At 38.5% G+C, this 24,316-nt stretch overlaps 1 protein-coding gene across 1 annotated transcript in view; it reads right to left on the reverse strand.

The window, feature by feature from the left end:
• LACTB2 (lactamase beta 2) overlaps positions 1-17,064 on the reverse strand; it is a 38,799-nt gene extending 21,735 nt beyond the window's left edge. The window contains exons 1-3 of the mRNA XM_069100109.1: positions 16,793-17,064; positions 13,119-13,282; positions 4,600-4,726 (exon numbers count right to left, since the gene is read on the reverse strand). Coding sequence (XP_068956210.1) covers positions 4,600-4,726; positions 13,119-13,282; positions 16,793-16,914 — 413 coding nt within the window. The 5' untranslated portion in view covers positions 16,915-17,064. The remainder of the gene's footprint in view (positions 1-4,599; positions 4,727-13,118; positions 13,283-16,792) is intronic.
• Positions 17,065-24,316: the final 7,252 nt, after the last annotated feature.

Below are 24,316 nucleotides of genomic sequence, written 5' to 3' on the forward strand. Positions count from 1 at the left end.
TTTTTTTTTTGCCTGGCATTTAAGACCATCTATAATGTAATTCCAACTTGCTTCATGCCATTCCCCTGTATATATTTTTACTCTCCTGACAAACTACTACTATGTAGACCATCCTTCATCCCTGGAATGTACTCCTTTTCTTGTCTGAGTCTTTATATTCCTTCAAAGCACAGATGACATCTTTTCCTCATCCTTCCCACATGAAAGAAATATTCTTTCTCCTTGAATACTCCTAGAAAAGCGTTCTCTGCTTTGCCCTTTCATTTCCTACTCTGTATCATACTGACTTGTATATATGTCATATCCTCTCACAGGGACTCTTAAAAGTTTGGTCTTTGTATCTCCAAGGTTTATTAGCACTTGTGCCTTGTACTTAGTAAATACTTAAACCGTTGTTCATCTGAACTGACTCCAGTTCTACAACCACCAGCAGGAATGTATTCCTTTATTCCCTCTCACTTGGGACTACTACAATGGCCTTTTAACCCCTCTCCAGTTTGTTTACTATACTACAATCTACCTTGTACACTGCAACCAAATTAGTCTTCCTATTAAACAACTTCTATGTTTCTGCCCTGCTTTAATAAACAAACCCACAAACCTGCACTGACATCTTATTGCTTACCAAATAAATACCAAACTCAATCATTATATCAAGCAAAGAAAATCTTATATAATCTGCCTCCCATGCACCTTTCCAACCTTTCTTCTTTTATTCTACACTCTAATCAAACTAGATTGCTTGATGTTCCCTAAACATAGCCTGCAAGTTCCTTCCTCTGTACCTCTGCTCTAACTACGTCTTGCCTACTAGAACTTGGATGCCTTCTTTCTTCATTGAAATATCATTCACTCTTCAAGGTCTAAGTCAAATGTTATTTCTTCCATAAGCTACACCCTGGCTCAGAGTATTCATTTCCTTTTCTGAATTCTTACTATATTTTGTATTGTTTTGTGCACATAGGGTCACAAATTTAGAATTAGAAGGGATTGAATACAACTTTCTGATTTTACAGACAAGGTAACTGAGGTCCTCAGAGGTTAAGTGACTTGTCCAGGATCGCAGAGCTTGGGAATGTCTGAGATTGGACTAAAACCTGGGTCTCTCTGACTCTAAGTCCCAGTGTCCTATCTACTATATCACATTGTCACATCTTCTCTTTCATACCAGGGAAAGGATAATTATGTTACACAATCTTGCCACTTCTTAGTAGAATGTCTTCATGAATTGCTGTGGCTGAATAAATAAATCATTACCTAGTGGTCAACTTAGCTTGGCTGGTTCCTGGACAGGAAACACATAATTTATTGCTGGATTCATGCTTGAAGCCTTTCCAACTTGACAGTATAAGTCAGAGCTTATGATTCTTTTGTAGGGGCCTGAGATCCCAGGTTATATGCCTGGCTGGAATAAGACTTTACTTGAAGTGATGGTGGTTAGAGGGGCCTCAGGCAACACCTCCCAATGACAAAGGTTATTTGGCTAGATAGCTTTTCTGTGAACTTTATTACTGATGGGCAAACAAAACTATATTATGAAGATCTCAAAGGCTATTGCCAAAGCCTAAAGGCTTTTAAGAAACTGAAATTATTTGGAGTTTTATTTTTGCTTAAATGCTAAAAATCATTCCATTAAGTATTTAACATACCGTTTGTAAGATGGTTTAAAAAATTTTGTATTAAAGAATGATATGGTGAAGATGAAAAATAACATATAGATGCCAATGTAGTGTGAAATGTAGTATTTTTTTCAGAACTTATGTCTGGCCAGTATATGAATCAAATTTTCTGCTCTACAAGACAAATGCGGCATAGGATAATCCCAGGGTGCACATCAGTTGAATCCAGGGGAAGCTGAAGAGTCATTCATAAGAATGTGCAATAGCAAATATTTTCTTAACCTTAGTTAATCAACTACTAGGTTTCCTTAAAATACTAGAGGTTATGTGAGAATATTTCAGATTTTTAAAAATAATTTCTCTGAGCATGATTAGATACTTATGCTAGACTGCAGAATAGATTTTTAAAAGTTCTAGAAAGGGCAGGTTTAAGCCTATGGTTATATACTATGAAAAAAATACTTGTAGTACCTATCTCAGGGTAATTGTAAAGACAAATAAGATAACATACATCAAGTACTTTGCAAGCCTTAAAGCATTCTATAAATATCAGCTATTATTGTTACTATTACTACTAATAAAATGTAAGGTGATACTCAGAGACAGGGAGACTTGTTGAGGGGCTTTTTTTTTTCTTGAGTTTGCAAAAAAAGGCTATATTATATACTTCCCTGCTTTTCATTCTGGGGGCTCCTAGCTCTTCAGGCTGGCTTCCTATTACACTTTCTCAGAGTCACATGTAATACTACTGCTGTCTGTCCTTCATTTTGAAGACAATCAGTGACATCAGGGAATGATGTCTTGAATTGTGGGGGTAAGTGACTTGACTAAAGTCACACAGCCAAGTGTCTGAAGCTGGATTTGAACTCAGGTCTTTCTGACTCCAAGGCCAGTGCTCTATTCACCATGCCAACTAGGTGTCCCAATATGCTTTGTTTAATTGTCTTTCTATATGTTAGTTTTCCATGGGAGGTATTGGGAAGTGCCTGAGGTGTTTAAAAAAAAAGCACCAATAAAACATTTTAAATGAAAAAATGTCAAATGAATATAAAGTATAATTACCAAAAAGACTAAAATGCAACTAAAGTAAGTTAAGTTGTAAATGAGACTGATTTTACATTACTCCCCCTTACACTGCACATTTCAGTCAAACTGATTTTAGTGCTCCTCCCATATAGTATTTTCTCCTTTTCTTAACCTTTACACAGGTTGTCCCCCACATGGGAGACAAGGAGTTGGAAGTGAAATGCTATGCATTAGAACAGCAAGTTTGTATGCCCCACAGGGCAACGTCTGTATCCCAAGGAGATCATAAAAAAGGGAAAAGGACCCATGTGTACAAAAATATCTATAGCAGCTTCTTTTCTGGTGGCCAAGAACTGGAAATTGAAGGGATACCCATCAACTGGGAAATGGTTTAACAACTTGCGGTATATGAATGTAATGGAATACTATTGTGGTGTAAAAAATGTTAAGTGGGTGAATTCAGAAAAGACTGGAAAGATATGAACTGACTCTGAGTGAAATGAGCAGAATCAGGAGCACACTGTACACAGTAACAGCAACACTGTGCAATGATCAGCTATGACAGACTTAGCTCTTCTCAGTAATACAATGACAAGACAACTCCAAAAGACTCATGATGGAAAATGCTACCCACATCCAGAGACAGAACTATGCAGTTTGAATGCAGATCGAAGCATGCTATTCTCACTTTTTTTGTTTTTCCTTTCTTGTGGTTTTTCCCTTTTGTTCTGATTCTCCTTTTATAGCATGACTAATGCGGAAACATGTTTAACATGCATAACATATATCAGCTTGCTCTCTTAGTGAAGGGAGGGAGAAAAATATGAAACTCAAAATTTTACAAAAATTAATGTCGAAAATTAGCTTCACATGTAATTGGAAAAAATATTAAAAGTTAGAAAAAGAGAATAGCAAGTTCACTTTTTCTCATGTCTCTCTCAATTTATTATAACTGTCATTCCTTATGTCAAAATAATATTTAATTATGTATTAAAGTTTTTTCAGCCATCTCTCAATTCTTGAGCATGCTTTGTTTCCAGCTTTTTGCTAACTTATTAAATACTCCCCTACCTTCTTAAACAAAATATGCTAAGCATGATTTACTCTTTCCTTGATTGTGTAGTGTCATCTTTAGGAAAGTAAGTTGTTATACTGTTACATAATAAATATCCTTGGAAGCTACTGATCTGTGTAGGACTACTTGCTCCTTCATGAACTGGTCCTAAAACGCCATGTTTCCTTAGTTCTTATGTCTGCTTCTCTTCTGATTCTATGTTTAGGTAGCATCTTTCTGATACTGATTTGGTTTTCCCAGGTGGACCTTCCCACTGGGAAATAAATGTATTGACCATCCTATACCAATATCCCAGTCTACTTAGTAGCTTTTTAAATGAAAATTAATAAAAAGTCTAGGTTATATAGCCTGACTGATTTTGAGTTTGGTTAGCCTAGGCTAAGTCATGCTGACCATACTAGTTAAAATAAACTGAGTTTCTGAACCTGAAAAATTGAAGACCAGGACCTGAATACACAGATCCTGTCAAGATGCAGGTACTGTATTAGACTCAGCCTGAATAGCCCAATATATGACTTTATCATCAAAGTAACATCTATTTTTTATTCAGAATTAGTACAAGACTATTTCATGTGAGAAACAAAAGCGTATGTTAAGAAAATCATTTTAAGAAACCCATCCATAATCCCTTGGAAGATCCTATTAGGTCACATTTTGTGATTCATATAGATGAAAGAACATTGGACTAGAAGAGGAAAGAGCCCTAGTCAAATGCACAGGTATCCATTAATTCAACTTTACTTTTCTGCTCAATAGATTATAGAATTATAGATCTGTATTAAAAAAGGTGGACAGAAATTGGCTTTGGTCAGGTTTTGGTTGTCCTTGGGTGGAATGTGATTTTTGAAACAACAGCTCACAAAACAGTCAAGTATTTACCTGAGAGTGGCTCCTTCTGTATAAATCACTTCTCCATCTTTCAGATAAACATATTTTTGTTCATTATTTCCTATAACTTCTTCCCTGAAGGGATTGCGTGGAAGCTTCTTAATGCAATATGCAGTGCCTGGTCACAAAAATACATAAGTCACATTAAAAAAAACCAAACCAAACCAAAGTTATGTATTTTAAAGGGCCCTCATGATGATGATACTTGCAGTTATCAGAAGGAAAAGGTTCCTTACATTCCAAGGAAGTGATGGAGGCTCAGAAAAACAGGAGGTACTATAGCCAGAGACAAAACCTAGAATGAGGTAACCAGAATTTTCTCACGGAGCACGGAATCTAATTAGAGGGCATGAATGATACTTGTAGGTCTTAGGCAAAAAACCCAATAGAGTTTAGCACCCAGTTGGCAAAAAAATTTTTCAAAATAGGCTATCAGATTTTGAGATGAAGTAAAGTTCATCCTCTGCTATACCCTATTTTCCCTTAGTAGTAACCTTGCATCATCCTTACCAACTGAAGGTGAGCTTGCCCTAAGTGTGGTTTGTGGTATTTAGGTGCCTTAGATGCAAAAATTCTCAGATGAAATTCTCCATACAGCAGCAAGTAGTCAGGAATGCTAGTTTTTTCTTGCATCTTACAGATACTTTGTCTAGAGGAACTCTACATTTTCTAAGCCTCTCCATACATATATGCATAAATAAATTCCCTTTTGTTAACATAAAATTCTATAAATAGTCCTCTCAAGTCTTAGCCAGCTTTGAAAACTTCTAGGTATGGGGGCAGCTAGGTGGTGCAGTGGATAGAGTACCAGCACTGGAGTCAGGAGGACCTGAGTTCAAATCCAGTCTCAGCCACTTACTAGGTGTGCAACCCTGGGCAGGTTGCTTAATCCTGATTGCCTCCAAAAACAAAACAAACTTCAAGGTATTGATGATGAGATAGTAATATAGAACCTTAGAACGGTGTTTGTAAATCCCTAATAAAATACTGATACTTATACACAGGTAAAAGAGATCCAATATCAAATAGGTTGCCATAGTAAAAGGTTGAAGAAGTAAAGGATTATCCTGTCCTGAAGTTTGAAGGAAAGACAACAATGTGGTGCTAACACTGAAAACCTGAGTTGTAATGTATAATTATAATTATAATGTAACTGATATAATTTGGACTTGGTGTTAGGGAGATCTGGGTTCGAATCCCACTTTAGAAATTTATTTGCTGCAGGATTTTGAAAAAGTCTGTCAGCCTCATAATATTAAGTGTCTACCTCAGGGTTTAAGGGATTATTATGAGATCAACTCCAATCAGATCAAATGTGATATAATACCTTTAAAGCATTCCACAAACCTTCAAAAGCTCTATTTAAATGTCAGCTCTCAGGGGCGGCCAGATGGTGCAGTGAGTAAGAGCGCCAGCCCCGGCGTCGGGAGACCTGGGATTGGTTCTGGCCTCAGATAAAGAACTGTCTGTGTAACCTTGAGCAAGTTACTTAACCCCAATTGCTTAAAAAATAAATAAATGTCAGCTCTTATAACAAGTAAATCTTCTCTCTCCACAGGTTAAAAAAAAGGAATCAATTAATTGGTGAGCATTTGAGTGAACTGTTTGAGACAACAGAGAAATAAGAACACTGTGCTTTCATGAAGTTTAAGTTTTCGTAGTACACACACACACACACACACACACACACACACACACACACACACACACGAGTTCTACCTCTGCAGCCTCTTTCCCTCCCATGAACTCCCACTCCTATTGCTACCACACTAATTCAGCCTTTTTCTGCCTTACAACACAGCCTCCTGATTGCTGCCCCTGCCTCTAGCCTCTTGCCTCTCTGATCTATCCTTCATACCACACCAAAGTCACTTCTTCTTAAGAGGTGTGATCATTTTCTTTTTCTGGTAAAAATCTTCAGTGGCTCTTCAGTACTAACCACATAAAATATAATTAGCCTAGCGTCCATGGTCTGGATCTAATCTACCTCTCCCGTCTTTACTGTACATTATGTTCCTTCACACAGACTATGTTCCAGCCCAACTGGACTACTTGGCATTCTCTGAATCTCTTCCTGTCCTCTCCTGTCTCTATGCCTTATGCTTTATACATAGAAAGGTTATCCCTTACGTAACGGCCTATTCAAATGCTCTTCCTTCAGAGGATATATATATATATATATATATATATATATATATATATATATATATATAAAACACAGCAGAAAGAGTGATAGCCTTGGATGCAGTATTTGGATTAGAGTCCCATATCTGATACAAACTAGATATATGACCCACTGGCAAGTTACTGAGAAAGTCTTAGTCAGCTTAGAGTCCTAGTTTCCCCACTTGTTACTGTCAAATGAGATTACAGTAATGTATGTAAAATATTCTGTAAACTTTAAGCTGCAATATAAAAATCAGCTATCACCATTATCATGCAAAAACTAACATAAGCAAAATACCTCCATGAAATCTTGCCTGAGGGGTAGAGTCAAGATGATAGAGAAAGAGAAAGGACACATTAGAGTCTATGTCTCTCCTCACACTTCTTTAACAAAAAATTAGAGAAGGTGCCAGACTGAATTCTCATCAGGAAAGCCAATAAGAAGCCATAGTGAGTCATTTTTCCAGCCCTAAGTGGGTGGGGAGATAGACAGGTCTTCAAGGCACTGGGGAGAGCATTCCAGTGTCCAGAAACGGAGAGAAGGTACTAAAAAGTGATCCCAAGGAATCCCTGAGCAAGCTCTGGGTACAGGAACAGGTGCCTTCTGGCAGCATTGTTGCCTACCACACAGTGCTAGGTCATAGATCCAGGGCAGAAAGGAATGGTTATGAGTGCTGGCCCTGTCTGTGGCTGATCACAGAATGAGTACCTAGAAGCACATGGTAGCTGAGTGTCTCTGTGCCCAAGAGTGGGACATAGCATTCCAGAACAAAGGAGAGTTGAAATTCCCAACCAGAAACAAGCCGACAGACCCAAACCTGGGTGAGGTATTGGCAGAACTCAAACCAGAAAGGCAGTAAATAGACCTCTTCCCAGAAAACACCACTTTGGCAGTACCAAAAGCTTGTAGTTCCCCAGCCAGAGCTTTGAAAGCAGAAAAAATCTGTAAGAGGACAGAAGCTCAGGACAGACACTGCCCCTCGTCCCCCACACCCTTAGAACACTACAAAGTCCAGCAGTAACATAAAATCCAAAGTCAAGATGTAGGCTCAATGCATGGGCAATCAAAAAAAGAATAAGACTATAAAGAGCTATTATGGCAATAGAGAAGCTCAAGACATAAAACAAAAAATCTACTTGAAGCAAATGCAGCTTGGGACCTAAGTCCAACATGAATTCCTAGAAGAGTTAAAGAAGGAGCTAGATGATGGTTTTAAAAATCAAGTGAGAGTAACAGAGAAAAGAATGGAGAAAAGAGACAAGGGCTAAGAAGAATGATATGAAAAGAGAACTAACAGCTTGGAAAAAGAAGTATAAAACCTTACTGAAGAAAATAAATTCTTTGAAAATTAGAAGCGGTCAAATGGAAATTAATGATTTCATGAGGCATCAAGAAATAATGAAACAAAGTCAAAAGACTGAAAAAAAAATAGGAGGAAATGTGAAATATCTCATAGGAAAAACAACTGATATGGAACACAGATTGAAGAGAGATAATTTTATAATTACTGGACTACTTAAAAGCCAGGAACAAAAAAAAGAGCCTAGAAATAATATTTCAAGGAATAATAAAACAGAATTGCCCAGATATCTTAGCATTAGAGGGCAAAATAGAAATTGAAAGAAGCCACTAGTCACTTTCTAAAAGAGATCCCCAAAAGAAAATTCCCAGGGATATTATGGCCAAAATCCAGAGCTCAAGGAGAAAATACTGCAAGTAGCAAGAAAGAAAGTATTCAAGTTCCTTAGAAACATAGTCACACAAGATTCAGCAGCCACCAAAATAAATAAGTGGAAAGTTTGGAATGAGGTTCTAGAAGGCAAAGGATTTAGACTTACAACCAAGAATAAACTATCCACCCAAACTGACTACAATCCTACAGGGAAAAAAATGGATCATTAACAAAGAACTCTTCCAAGCAGTTTTCATGAAAAGACCTGAGCTGAGAGAAAATGTAACATACAAAGGAGTCAAAAGAAACATAAAAAGGTAAACACAAGAGAGAAATCAAAAGGGACTAAATAAGGTTAAACAGTTTACTTTGTTATATGGTATAATGTTAATGGAGTTTAAAATCTTCCCCACCCATTAACAGGCCTCACATGGAGCCCATTAGGGGAAGCTTGTTTAGGAGAGGCTTTGTTGTAGGAAGGCTTTCACACCTTTTGCTAATTTCTAGTTAGGCACTGAGTCATAAGGGTTGTGATGCCTTCTGGCTCTGAAAAGTGTATGTGCTCTGAGATGTACTTTGGGGGCTTGCTCATGAGAAGGATCTTGTGGTTCCCTGGTCAAGATTCTGAGTAGCCCCATGTTCAGAGCTTTCCAACTGCTCAGATGTAAAGGCTCTCTTGATGCAGGGATGTATGTAAAATGTAGAGTTGATTCAGGCAGTCAGAGCCCTGTCTGTTGGTCTTTATTTCTCTGCTTTTATTTTCTCTTAAGTTCAGAGTGCTGACTTTTCCCCTGAACTAGTCAATGTAATTAAAAAAGATTGTTGACCCCTTAGACAGCTAGCTTTCCCAGTACAAACAGATCTAAGAACCTGTGGTAGCAGCCATCCTGGGTATGCCAGGGTGGTTGCTGATACATATGGGGAGATGATATATGAAGCCTCTCAGAACTTTATCAATACCAGAAGTCAGGGGTAGCTAGGTGGCGCAGTGAATAGAGCACCGACTATGGAGTCAGGAGGACCTGAGTTCAAATCTGACCTCAGATACTTAACACTTACTAGTTGTGTCACCTTGGGCAAGTCATTTAACCCCCAAAGCCCTGCCTTCCTTCCTCCAAAAAAAAGAAAAAAATACCAGAGGTCACTGAGGGATTGTAATTAGACAGAAGACTTGGATGTTGTATTCAGATGATTAAGGGAAAAAAAATGGTATGGGTAGGGAAGAGGAATGCACTGGGAGAGGATGGAGGAGAAAGTAAGATTAAAGAAAATTATCTCACATAAATGGTGTATGCAGAGGACACTAAAGAGATTAGCTTGTCCAAAGCAGAAATTTTGTTTTGGGGAGTAGCAAAATATAAGACAGGATATATAAAATGGAGCTACTATTGGAGTTCGTTGAATGGCAGAAGCATTTGAAATTGATTTTATAGACAATTGTGGATCAGAGATCTAACTGTAGAAGGCTTCTTTTTTTTGGAGGGGTAAAGGGAAGGTAATTGAGGTTAAGTGACTGGCTCAAGGTCATACAGCTAGTAACTATCAAGTGTCTGAAGCCAGATTTGAACTCAGGTTCTCCTGACTCCAGGGAGGGTGCTCTATTCACTGGGAATAACCAGGATATACCTAACAAAAGCTGGCAAGAATGTGTTTTTCTGATCTTAAAATATAACCTAAAGGACTTTAATTAAACTGGAAGAGGAAGAAAACTACCTTTGCATCCCCAACAAAGTATCAAACATAATAGCTACAGTACAGGAAAAATAACAGTTCAGATATCTGAAAGGTCACAGGACACAACAATCTAAGAGATGAGCCATTAGCAAAACACAAGGCTCCAAAATCTGTACACAAATGCACAAAATTTAGGTGACAAGCAAGATAAACTAGAGGTCCTAATGCCAGGAGGCAGAAGTGCCTTCATAGGCATCAATGAAGTGTGATTAGAATATGGTCCTCACTGGATATAATCTTATTCAAAACAAAGAAGAAAATGGAAGGAGTGAGGGACCAATTATATATTAAGAAGGTAGACTCATGTGAGAAAATCCTGCAAACAGGGTGAGATCAATGAGGGGAGAAGTATTAGTAACGTTATCACTGGAGTACACTACAGACAATTTGAACAGAAAAAGAAAACAGATGAGGAGTTTGGAAAACAAATCAAAAGCATGATATTGAAGGGATGGGATTCTTCAATTATCCAGACATCTACTAACTTGATAATTTCAGTTTTAGTTAAAAAAAAAAAAATTAAGAAACCAACAAAGGGAAATTCTACTCTGAATTCTTAATAATAATGAGGAGCTAGTTGCTGAGGTGGAAATAGAAACTTCCAGGGGAAATGGCCACAACACCTCAATTTGTCAAAAAGCTAGGCATAGTTGGAGATGTACTATTTTTAAGGACAGCAGACTTCAAAAGTGCTCAGAGGAAGGATAGATAGCATCAATGGATGAAAATTCTATAGGGGAAACATATCTAGGAATGCTGAAAAACACTCATCCCTGAGTATACAAACAAAAATATTATTGTATTATTTGGTGATCTCATCAGCAACAAGGGGTTCAATTTTCATCTTTATGTAGGTGATTCCAGATACACACACACACACACACACACACACACATATGTATGTGTGAAAATATTTAGTCTCTTGGGCGCCAGTCTTACATCTCCAATTGCCTCTTAGATGTCTCATCCTACAATAGGTGTCTCTAAGACAACATGTCCAAAACAGAAATTTTTTCTTCTCCTTCCCCCGACTTCCCCCTTTCCAAACTTCCCTATTACTGTTGAGGGCACCACCATCTTCCCCAGTCACCCAGGCTTGAAGGCTTATTGTCATTTTTTTACTCTTCACTTTCCTCCTCATTCACCACACATATTTAATCTGTTGCCACATATTGTTGTTTCTGTCTTCACAGTATCTCTTGTATACATCCTATTCTTTCCACTCACACAGCCCTAGTTCAGCCCCTTATACTTCTTACCTGCACTACTTCAATACACTTTTAACTGGCCTACCTGCTTCAAGTCTTTTCCCACTCTAATCCATCATTTACTTAACTGCCAGTGTGATTTTTCTAACACGTTCAGTTGACCAAATCACTCCCTATTCAATGCACCCCAGTAAGTGCCTTATTTTCTCTAGGATCACATTTAATTATATCCTTTACCTGAGCCCCTCCTACCTTTCTAGTCTTCTAGTACTTTATCACCCTCCACTGATCCAACTACACTGGCCTAATTGTAGTTGAATAGGACACTCTTATCTCTGGGCCTTTTCACTGAGCATCATCCATGCCTGCAATGCTCTGCCCCTTCTCCTTCTGTCTTGTTTTCTCTGGCTTCCTTCAAGACTGAGTTCAAGGCCTACCTTCTGAAGGAGGCCTCTGCCAGTGTCTCCGATTGCACCTGCACCTCCTTGCAGACTGCCTTCCAGCGATCTGCATATATTTTGCATATCTCTGGGATGTCTCCCTTTAGAGCGTATGATCCTGGAGGCCAGGGCTTATGTTTGCTTTTCTTTGCATTCGCAGAACTTAACACAATGTCCGGTAGAGAGTAAGGACTTAGTAAATGCTTGGTGACTAACATGGCTGCTGCATGAGAACTGGTCACAGCTCAGGTAAATGTATTCCAGCGCAATGAAAAAAGCTGAAGAAGTGACTGTACAACTGTTGTCTGTGATCTCTGAGGAACTCTGCAGAAATGAAATAGTTCTAGAAGGCTGGAGACAGGCCTTCTGATTTTTTAAAATAGGGACTAGAAAAGGTAAAAACTAGAGACACAGAATTTAACATTTATTCTTGGATATATTCCAGAATATATTATTTAATGGACAGTTTGTAAGCAAATACAAAATGAAGTGCTAATCATAAAGAATCCATGTAGGCTAATTAAGAGGACAGGCCAAACTATATTCATGTCACAGTTTGATAAATTAGTAGACCAGGAAAATACTCCAGATGTAATAAGTTTTGATTTCAGCAAAACACATGACAAGAGTTTTCATGATATCTTTGTGAATAAAATGGACAAATGGGTCCAAATGGTAATAAAGACAGATGGATTTGTAGCTGGTTGAATGACTACCCAAAGAGTGCTAATTACTGGCTTCTGAATATCCCTATCTCCCTTTAAAGCTCAGCTTAAATTCCAAGATTTTTCTTGGAACAGTATACTTTTTTCCACATTCTTGATGTCTCATTATGGCATGAAAGGGACATTGAGTTCTCGAAGTCTGTGTTAGTAGAATACAAGCTCTGGAAGCTTCTACCCTTCTGGAAAGACTTAAGAGCAGAAGTCTGGTGATAAGACTGTATTCCTATAGTCCAAGGAGCAGCCTAACTAAATTTGGAGAGGATTAGCAACAGGTTGATAAATCTTTAACTTATTCTAAGTGGCAAGGTATCTTTTCCTTTTCTGCAAGTGGATGGGGAGGGCAGGGGATATGAAATAGTAAACAGCATTTTTTCTTCTTCCTTTTATATTTAAACAAGAATAATACTTACCAGGCATATAAATATTAAAGAGTGTCTAGAAGAAGTACGCAAACAGGAAAAGCTCAGTAAATACTTTAATAGTTTACTTAGTATTCCGTATCTAAAATACAAGACCTTTAAAACCCCAGTTTTCCTAACAGTATTAACGGACATTTCTGCTTACCTGTATTGATGCTATTACATATGTCCGATATCCCTCCAGTATGATCCTGGTGCCAGTGAGTCACTATAATTTCTTGGATTGATGTGTTAAATTCAGTCAGTGCTTCTTTTAAACAGCTGATATAATCTGGAATTGATGGTTCACCAGTATCAATAAGAATTCTCCTAAAAAGAGAAATTAAATAATGGAATCAAACAATAGAAATATACATAGAATTATTAAGCATGAGATAATAGAAGCATGATGGCCATTCAGACTATTTTAAGCTAAATTTTAGGAAAACTCCACTAAAATTCTACTCTGGTGACTTATCATGGTATAGAGGTAACCCTGAGATCTTGAAGGTTACAAGAGGGGCAAGCAAGTAGTGAGGTAGCTAGGTGAATAGAGCACACATCCTGGAGTCAGAAAGATCTGAGTTCAAATATAGTCTTAAGACACTTGCCAGCTGTGTGACCCTGGCAAGTGACTTTACCTCTCTTAACCCACTTCTTTATACACAGTATCTGGCACATAGTAGGCACTATATAAATGGTAGCTATCAGGTAATATTTGTAAAGTGCTTTGCAAGCTTCAAAATGCCACAAAAAATCTAGCTACTATTACTAAGTTTCTGGAAACTTTATATCCTACCTCAAAACACCAACTAGCTCTGTGTCCCTGGGCAAGTCATTTAACCTCTGTTCAGCTTCAGTTTCCTTAGCTGTAAAATGAGGATAACAACACATACCTCATAATGTTGTTGTATCAAATGAGATGACGTGAAAAGAGCCTTGCAAACCTCAAAGCACTAACACCAGAGAACTCAGAGACCTCTCCTAATGGCCTTGTGTCCAATAGGTGCCAAAGGGTTTGACTGAATAGCTTTTCTTGACAAGTTTGCTCTTCTACACTAGGTATAGTAATTAAGTTATATAGATTTGTTGTGAACCATAACTTCACATTTTCAGATGTGAAGTGGGAGATAAAGTTACTTTTAAAGTTATATAAGCTAAAGTTACTTTTTCTCTATGATCTTCCCATTTACATTTTTAAACTTTCTTCAGAGTTAAGTCCCACTTTAAAATCTCCCTTTCTACCACAAATTAAGGGAAACCAATATCTCTTTTTAGGCCTCAGTTCACCCATTTCTGAAATGGTAGAATTATGTTAACTTCTTAAGCCTCTAGTTCTAACATTATGTAATGTAAGGGTTATAGTTCCCTTCTCAATTATCATTTCACATTCTTTTTCATTCTTAATTACTTAATAAAACTGACTTATTCATATTAACTTGAAGAAATTTAGTTTAAATTAGTAAAATGTCAATTAGTACTTCCAAACAAATATAAAATTTAACATAGTGCTAACTAGTAGAGTTCTTAAAAAATCAGTTTAATGAAGATATTAAAAATCTTTTATTAGAATATAAGCTGTTTATATATAAATGAATGCTCCTACAGGAGGTTTGTTCCCTTACCAGCTTCTCTCCTTCCCATTCCAATTTTAAATAATTCCCTACAATCCTGTTTACATTATTTACTTGAATTATGAAAAGGTTTTCTAAACTAATACATTTCAACAGTTTGTGGGAATAATTACGTGTTTTTCACACAGCTAACCCGTACTTGTGCTGAGGACTCTGAGGGAATGCAAGAAAATAAAATAAAGGTCCTATTCTTAAAAAGTAGGCTGAATATATTCACAAGTATGATGATCCACTAATTGTTACTCAAATATCATCACAAAAACCAGAGGAAGGCATGTGAATATTTCAGGGGGGTGACCTCCTTAAGGAATATAATTGTTTTTGCCCTTCTTTGAAAACCTGGTGCGTAGTACAGTATCTGGCACATAGAAATCTATTAATAAATGCTTGTTAACCGATTGACTAACTTGAATAAGTGTTGAATGAAATGAATGGGTATAGATGGGTTGTAATCTGTACCACAAAGGGGGCACTACCACAAATTAAGGGAAACCAATATCTCTTTTTAGGCCTCAGTTCACCCATTTCTAAAATGGTAGAATTATGTTAACTTCTCAAGCCTCTAGTTCTAACATTATGTAATTTAAGGGTTATAGCTAACTTGTATGGTATGGTGTGAATGAAGTTAGTGAACAGTAAAAATCAAGTAAAAAAAACAAGTAAAAAGTAGTGAACAGTAAAAAAGTTAGTGAACAGTAATATGCTCCTGAGCATCTCTAAGACCAAATCCTCAATATTTCTTTGATTTTCCTGTCACAATTTGCCTTGTGTGGCAAATGGAAGGAACTTACATTAGTATGGCTAAGGAAAAGGAGTTCAAAAGGTATGATGTGATCAAGCAAGCCTTTTGGTTGATTCAAGAGGAGTCAGCTCCAGTAGGATACCAAGCAGGTACTAGATCTAGGTGGTAATGTGTGTGATCTGGAAGAGGTGTTTTTATGCTCATTGCTGTAGGTGGGCATTCTTAGTGCTTCATCCCTAATGTAAGCTCATCATTTCACACCTGTACTGTCTCAGCTTGCCTCATTATATCATCTTTCAGCACACCAGTCATTCCTTCCCCTATACTGCTGTCAGACATTAATTTTCCTCTAGTACAGCTTTTACATGTAAGAAGTAAATTGCAGGCATTTTAATGGATCACCAGTTGAACTGACTTAAGAGCTCTCACATGAAACCTGAAAAATCTTAAAATGTAACTGGGAAATATTTAACTAAATAAAATAAAACATAGATTACATATATTTTAAAACTAAGTCAATATGTGGACCACAGGGATCCTTTTGTACCATTTCTATTGATACCACTGATGTAGATGACAGTATAGCAAAGTGATACAAGAGCTTGAGTAAGTCCTATAAATATTTACTTGTCATAAGTACACACGGATTCCACAGTAACAACATATTCACGGAGTTCCTATGAAAGACTGAGAGAATGCTGAAATCTGGTGAACTTTTCTCATGTTATTTTGATCCTTTGTTAAGTGGTGAGAATGGCTGACCTTTTCGTCTAACATCCAATTTTTCCTGGGTGCTAACTAAACGTGGATAGACACAGCATTTAGGCTCTCACCATTTGCTCTAACACCAGCTTTTATACTAATGAAAATACGATATGACCAACAATTACAATCCTAATTTCTTTTATTTGAAGCAGTTAAAAATGCAACAGAACAAAAATAGGAGACTAAAACATTGCCTATAAATGTCAAAGGAGAGAATCCTGAGAAACAAGGACTATTTGCAAAGGAAAACGAGAGATGGTGCAGACGCCCGACCGTTCGGGTTCACAAGCGAGCCGATCATAGGGAAGGCAGATGATCGTGCCCTCTGGTGGGAGGTGTGGAGTAGGACCTCCTAGGAAGGCTCCAGCACGATCTCACCCCTACAGGGAGCGAGGAGTTGGGGTCAAGCGAGGCGGGGACAAGCCGAAAGTGGGGCTGCTCCGGCGGCACTAGTACCTCGGGTGCCCCTCTCTGGGGAGTGGGGGTCCTCCGCCCCCTCTCAGCAGCTGGGCCCCCAAAACCAAAACACAACACGTTTTAAAATTGCTTGCTTTAAAAGACCCCGCGTCTCATCTGAGCAATAACTGCGACCCGGGGAGGATGCCCGCGCCCCGGGCCCGGCCTGAGCCCCTCTTCGCGGGGGCAAGGGCAGGGAGCAGGCCCCGCCCCACAGCTCACGCAGCAGCCCGGCCTCGTTACCTGGGGCCGGTCCCCACCAAGTATGTGTTGGTGCCCTGGAGCGTCATGGGTCCGGGGTTACAGCCCAGGACACGCACCACCCGGGAGGACAGCTGCTCGATCCGCGGCAGGGCCGTCGTCATCTTGTCCCGGACCTAGCTCGGGTGACCGAGACCAGCAGAAAAAGCCTCCGAGTGGGGCGCCGTCCTGCGGCGGGGACGGGAAGGCCCGGCCCGGAGGCGGTGAGTAGGCCGGGCTCCTCCCGCGCCGCCGCACAGGCCGGGCAGCGATTGGTTGAGCTAGGGATGCCACGTGACCACTTGGGCTGGTGATTTCCTCTTTCCCCGCCCTCCGTGGGGGAGGTGAAAGGGAAGGGGAGGAGGGAGTGGAAGGGCTTGAGGCAGTTCTGGAGTTTGACTGGGTGTGGCCACGTGCTTTTAAAGAGAGCTCGAGGCCCTCAGCCTTTCATCATTTTCACTTTTGATTTTTGGTGGTGGGCATTTCCTTTTACCGATTATCATAGAATAATAGGATCGGAGCTGCAGGTGATCTTGGGGTAGGAAGTTTGCTCCACCTGTCTGGTTATTCGGGTGTTTTTGAGATGGAAAATCTACAGCGAGGAAAGAGGGTAGACACAAGAATTTTACAAGATTAAGCTTAATTAATTACCTGTTTGGGAGGGATAAACTGGTGTAAGTTTCAAACCCACCTCCCACCACTCAGGGGAACAGAATCGCATGGGATCGTAGAATTTATATGCGCCTCTCCTTTTCACCTTCCTGCTCCTCAGTACTTGTATAGACGATTAAGTGTTGATCGACTACTCCTATGGTGTCCTGGTAGCTGACCTTGTAGAGATGGTCTGGTGCTAAGGAGCTCTCGTTTCCAGTGAGTGTATGTGTGTAATAGGTCCCTTTGTAATAAGCAGTGGAATGTTAAGCTGGCCTCTTCCATCGTGCCAGAGGCTCTATCTACCCTTGCTGTAGATGACTCACCCAGTTCTCTTCTCTTTACCGTGCCTGAAACCACTGACTTTAGTCCAAAACACCTTGCAGAATCATGAGAATTTAGCACTGCCCCGTAAATGTATAGACGAGGATCTGCTGAGGTTCAAAATAATGATTCTCCTTGGATAACCACCCTATCATTTCTTGATGCAGCAAAAATGCTAAGAGGGTATCATTTCACAGATAAATGATGAGGGATAGCTCCCTCTAGGTTCAGCAGGAACTCTGATCTTGTCTAAGACCAGAAAACCTGCAATAGAGTCTGAAAAGAATTCAAGGTCTCAGGCTTAATTGGAGTGAGAGTGGTAGAAGTTTATTGTTAAGCTTCTATGAGAAGCGGGCAAAAGTCCTTTAGGGGACCTGCAAGTGAGAGGGATACAGGCTTTTACTTTTTTTTTTTTTTAACCAATCGGGGTTAAGTAACTTGCTCAAGGTTACACGGACAGTTATTTCTGGGTGTGGTGCTGAGTGTCTGAGCCCGGGATTCAATCTCCAGGTCGTCCCTACACTGGAGCCGGTGCTCCCACTCGCTGAGCCACCTGGCCGCCCCTCAGGCTTTTACTTTTAAAGGGTAGGGCTGCCATTGTCAGGGCTGACCACACGGAAGGGGACCTCAGTGCATTGATAAAGGTTAGAGCTGACCTGACCGAGAGGAGCTTGTCACTTTAGTGCATAGATAGTTTAGATGAGATTTGGGCCTGAGAGGAGACATGAAGAGATTAAGTAAGAACGGAGGAGTCACAAGTTGTTGCCTAGGCTGAGTTTGAATAGGGGGAAGAGGATTTCACAGATGACAATTTTACAATACAAATTGCAGTTATAACTGCACACACTGGTTTTACAAATTGGTTCCACAAATTGACCTAGACCCCAGGTACCCCATCATAAATAGGTGGTGTATTTAAGCTAGGGATGTGTTTCTTGTGACCACAGTGAAGACCCCACAGGACTGAGGACTGGAAGAATTGTCCTGGCTTTGTCATTGTGATTCAGGGTAAATCACTTAATCCCTTTGAGACTTGGTTTAAGTAAATACAAAGGAGGAAGTTGGACTATGTGATCTCCCAGAATTATGAAATTTTTATTAACTGAATTATTCTTTACTACTGTAGCTTGCTATTTAAAAGTATTTTTTGATTAAAAAAGCATGTAAAGTATATAATCAGAGCCTAATTTATCTTCTTTATAAATCTAGTATTCGTATACTGAGTTTGCTTAGAGTGATAATTATTGGTGGGATATGTAATTTCTTGACTCTTGTCTAAAATGTGTACTTTTGGGGGGAAGCAGACTTGTGATTTCATTAAACTTCCTCTATCAATGAAGGTTGGCACCTTCTCTGCAGTTTATATAGAGAATTATCTCATCTCAACCAGTGAGAGGTTAAAGTATTTGCTCAGGATCACATAGCTAGAGTGTTTTAGCAACAAGAGTTGAACTCACATCTTCCTAACTTCAAAGTCAGCTTTCTATCCACTATACCATTCCTCCCGTTTTAAATATATTTCTTTCTTGGAAAAGTATTTTAAGGACTTTTTTTGGAACTCATACAATCAGGTTTTCTTACTGTATATGAGAAAATTAGCAATTTGTATTTTAATTAAAAAAAATGAGTTTGACACAACGAACATATGATTACTGAGCCAGTAGTGGTACTGTTTGAAACATTTTGGAGAATTTCAAGTTCCTGGGGGTGGTGTTTCATAGTAGAAGTATTTGACCCTTCACAGTTCAAAAATTTTGTGATCTATGACTTACTATGCAAAGAGCAAAATTATCACTTGTATATAGCCTCTGATTTCTCCCTCTCTTATGTCCTGAGAGGAGTGCCTTTCAGGACTCCTGCTCCCATTTAGGAGGAGGGCAGGGAGGCAAGTTAGTTAATCAGTTAACAAGCATTTATTAATAGATTTTTCTATGTGCCAAATCCTGTACTAAGCACCAGGTTTTCAAAGAAGGGCAAAAACAATTGCATTCCTTAAGGACCTCACCCCCTTGAAATATTCACATGCCTTCCTCTGGTTCTTGTGATGGTATTTGGGTAACAATTAGTGGATCTTCATCCTTGTGAATATATTCAGCCTACCTCCTCTTCTGTTCATGATTATCTTTGATGGTATTTTTAATACAGCTTTTTGTACACATAAGTCTTCATTTTTAAGATGGTACAACTTGTTCATGCATATGCTTCATCCATTGCCCTGGGCAAGTCACTTAACATCTCTGTGTCTCAGTTTCCTCATCTGTAAAATGAAGGGGTTGAACTAGATGACCTCTAAATTCCTTTCTAGCTCTAAATTATACGATCCCATGAGCCTATGGCAAAGTAAAATTTATTTAAAATCCCCTCTTAAGAAGTCATATTCTGAATTTTTAAAATTTTCTTACCAGAAAATTTATTTTAATTAGACAGCATATCAGGGAGTTGGGAAGACCTGAGTTCAAATACTACCTCTGATACTATGGGCCAATCACTTAAACTTTCTGAGCCTCAATGTCGTCATTTGTAAAATAAGTGTAATATTATCTTCAGTAATTCTCTGACAGGGTTGTTGTTTAGTTAAACTGAGATAACTTGTATAAAGTGCTCTGAAAACTTCAAAGTGCTAAATAAATGTCTATTATTATGATTTCTTCAAATGTGTTAAAAAATACACAACATAATGTTCCTCAAGAGGTGACTAGAACATAAAGGAAAAACCTGGTATGAACTTGTGTGTATGTTAGTACTGCTTCCAGCTGTAGGTACAAAGGGTTGTATTCTTAATGTTGCATATTGTAAATATTATGTCATCAGCAGATTAGACAGTAGAACATGTGACTAACAGGTGATTTGAGTTTCATTTTGGTATTTGATCTTAAAGGATACTCTTTAATTACAATTGGTTTAAATTCGAAGGAAATCAAATGTACCCAAGGATGATTTTTTTTTCAGAAGAGTGTCTGAGTTAAAGGAAGATTTGTAATGATAAAGAACATTTACATTTGCATTAGGTAAGTCTACTTTTTGAATCGTTTAAAAAATTTGTTGAGCTAGTAAAGATCCTGGTTAGACTTTTTTTTTTTTTTAGCAGGAATTGCATTATCTTAGATGGCTGTGTTTGGAGTGCAAAGGTTATTTGTTTTGGCTGGGAGCCACATAGCCTGACTGATTCTATCATCTATTTAGTATTGGTTCATAGTAGAAGTGATACGTTGTTAAGGATCTCAGAAAGCCTTTATACTGTAGGACTTTATTATTGGTTCTAATTTTCCTGACTACACATTGGAATTATACCTTAGTTTAAGGCTTAGAGCCTTCACACAAGTTATACAACTTTGTGATCATCACATGTTCCAGTGGTATTTCCAGCAAGCGCAGCCATATTGACTTTCTGTATTAGTTTCTTTCCAATCTGGTGATTACTTTCTGCAAAACTGAATTAGAAACCTAAGAGTCATCATATTAGGTCAGTCTGCGTTGTCTGGTATTCTGCCAATACTGCAATTTCCCTTATAGTTTCTAAGAAATTACTCTTCACTTTCTTAAAAGCTATTCTTATCCAGAGTGGCTGCAGGCTTCCCTGTCAGGGCCAGGCAATGGAAGGTCTTTTTTATCGTTACAGAAGTTAAAAGAAATATGCTTGGCAGGCTTCAGTCTCCCATTCGATTAAAAAAAAAAATACAGTTATGTAATATACAATACAAATGTAATATGCTTTAAATCAAGTATATGTGGAAAGATTAGCTTTACATTTATTGAAATTTCTTTAAGCCATTGCTCTTCCAGATTTGTTTCAGATGATAACATTTAGATGAGAGAAGAAATTAGAGGTAAATGATTTTTTTTGACTGTTGTCAAGTTGAATAGCTATTTTCCTCTGAAAAGATATTTCCTCTATGTTGTTCTTCCCTAGGGATAGAAAAAAAACAACCCATACTCTCTCCCTTATCCTGGGATCTATAAACTGATATTATATTCTTTTCATTTCTTATACTCTGGAAACTGCTACTAAAATTAATTTTTTCAACTTTAAAAATTTCAGAAGAAGATTTGCTCCTTTCTCATTAGAAATTTTATCTTTCTGGTACACAAAAGGAGTCACATTCCAACTCTAACATTAGGGCACATCCTATATGAGATGACTTCCATGCTTCCCCCCAAACTGTTAATCAGCAAGCTTTTATTCATTATCTGCTATGTGTTCAGAGCCAGGATACAAAGACATAAATGAAACAATTCTTGTTCTCAGGAGTCTTATAGGCCAACTGAGGAGACAATGTGTACATGTATAAGTTTGTTGTTGTTCGTCCTTCATTCTTGAAAAAGACCAATGACATCACAAGGGGGATGTCTTGACTTTTGAGTGAATTGCATTTGAGTGAGGCAGGGCTGTGCAAAGTCATCAGACTCACTCTCTCCTCCAAGAATCATCAGAGTCCAGTGGCAAGAAGTAAATCAAGACGACTGGCGATGGCCCAGAATATATACATATATGTATATATACTTTATATAGATATATATATATGCATAAGAAATATGTAGAATAAATACACATTAAAAGGTAGTTAAATATAAGATAATTGGTAAGGGAGGGCCCCATCAACCTTGCTGGGATCATGTAGAATAAGAGACTTGAGTTACCTCTTAAAAAAATTATTATTATAGCTATCTCTTAGAGGAAATTAGCAATTCTCAGAGGAGCAAATGCAGTCTAGGCATAGGAGACAGCTGATGAAAAGCTAAAAGAGATGGGAGATGGATGTCAATCATTAGGAACAGAGGGGACAATTTGACTTCTTCATATATTCCAGGAAGGGGATCAATGTATAAGGAGGCCAAAAATATAAGTTGAGGTCAATTTATTGAGGGCTTTAAAAGCCAAACAAAAGAGTTTTTTTTTTTTAACATCTTGTCCTAGAGGTTGTAAGGAGCTAGCGGAGTTGGTAAGGAAAATCATTTTGGTAATTGTAGGGAGTATGGATCAGAGAGGGGAGAGATTTGAGGCAGGGAGTCCATTTCAATAGTCTAGAGTAAAAGCAATGAGGACCTCAACTGAGGTGGTGGCGCTATGGAGGGGCTGGATATAGAAACAGCAAGACTTGGAACCTGATTAGATACTGCTTGTTGTTGTTTGTCCTTTGTTCTAGAAGAGGACAATGACATCAGGGAGGTGATGCCATGACATGCAGGTAAATTGGATTTAAGTGAGGCAGGGCTATGCAAAGTTCCTCTGGAGCCATCTGGGTCTGGTGATAAGATCCTGGAGTGAGAGTGAGAAGTCCAGGATAACCCTGAGATTAGGAGACTGTACTTTGGTTTTCCGAGGAGCTCCTGGGCGTATCTTGTGGAACCTAGTTTTCTATGGGACACAATTTCAACACGTATGATAATTTGTGACCCCTCTTATTCTGTTCAATCTTTCTAACCTCCTGGTGAAGTAGATTATATTGGGTATGACTCTTCCTGCTTTATAGACGAGGAAGCTGCTTCACCAAAAGGTCACCCAGCCAGCAGTCATAGCAAAGGCATCCCTGGAGAAGCTTTAAGTTTTAAGATTCCAGAGCCTCTTCATTTTAACCACTGTAACCTACTGTCAGGAAAATTAGTGCTTCTGAAACTTCAGGTTCAACAATATCTCTGTAGGAGCAGAGAGACCTCCTTGTAAAATTCTGCAAAAGGACCCAGAAGTAAAATACTATGAACAACAAGAAAAAAAATCATCAAAAAGTGGGCATATTAGTTTGTGTTATTAAAAGGTAAATACAAGCAGGTAAAGTTTAAGAAAATTAAGTGGTTTTCTGAGACTTTCATGTCAAGGATCTGCCATAAGCCCAGGAGTTCTTTAGGGCTGTTTCATTTTGCCTTTGGCTTTCTAGTACACACTACAATCTCTGGCACATAGTAGGAGTTTACTGTGTGTTTGTCAGTAGATTGATTTAGTTATACTCAATGTATTAGTTGGGTGAGAGTGAGAGGTTCCTTCTCTAGTGGTTCACTTCAGTCGCTCAACCTCTGTGAATTTCCTCATCTGTAAAATGAAGTCATGAGTCTAAATGAGTGATGTCAAACTCAAATAGAAATGGAGGCCACTAAATCTTACATTGGGCATCCAAGTGGAACAGTAGATAGAGTGTCAAGCCTGGAGTTAGGAAGACTCATCTTCATAAATTCAAATCTGGCCTCTGACACTTACTAGCTGTGTGACCCTGGGCAAGTCATTTAATCCTGTTTGCCTCAGTTTCCTCATCTGTAAAAATGAAATAGCAAACCACTCCACTATCTTTGTCAAGAAAACCCCAAATGGGATCACAGATAGACATGACTGAAACAATACAACAAACCTTATATAAGGATCCTTGTGGCTACATATTAACTTAGAAAACCACATATCAACATTCTATATGTTCTATTTTATTTTGTTTATTTTTTAAAATATTTCCTCAATTACATTTTAATTAGGTTCAGGCCATACTGGGGAGTGAAGTGAGCATTGATGCCTCTGGACTAGATGACTTCTGAGGCCCTTTCCATCTCTGGAGCAACATTTCCATGGAT

Source organism: Petaurus breviceps, unplaced genomic scaffold (genome assembly GCF_028583685.1).
Source record: "Petaurus breviceps papuanus isolate PSGF00001 unplaced genomic scaffold, PetGlider_PUasm1.0 38, whole genome shotgun sequence".
NCBI classification, from domain to species: Eukaryota; Metazoa; Chordata; class Mammalia; order Diprotodontia; family Petauridae; genus Petaurus; species Petaurus breviceps.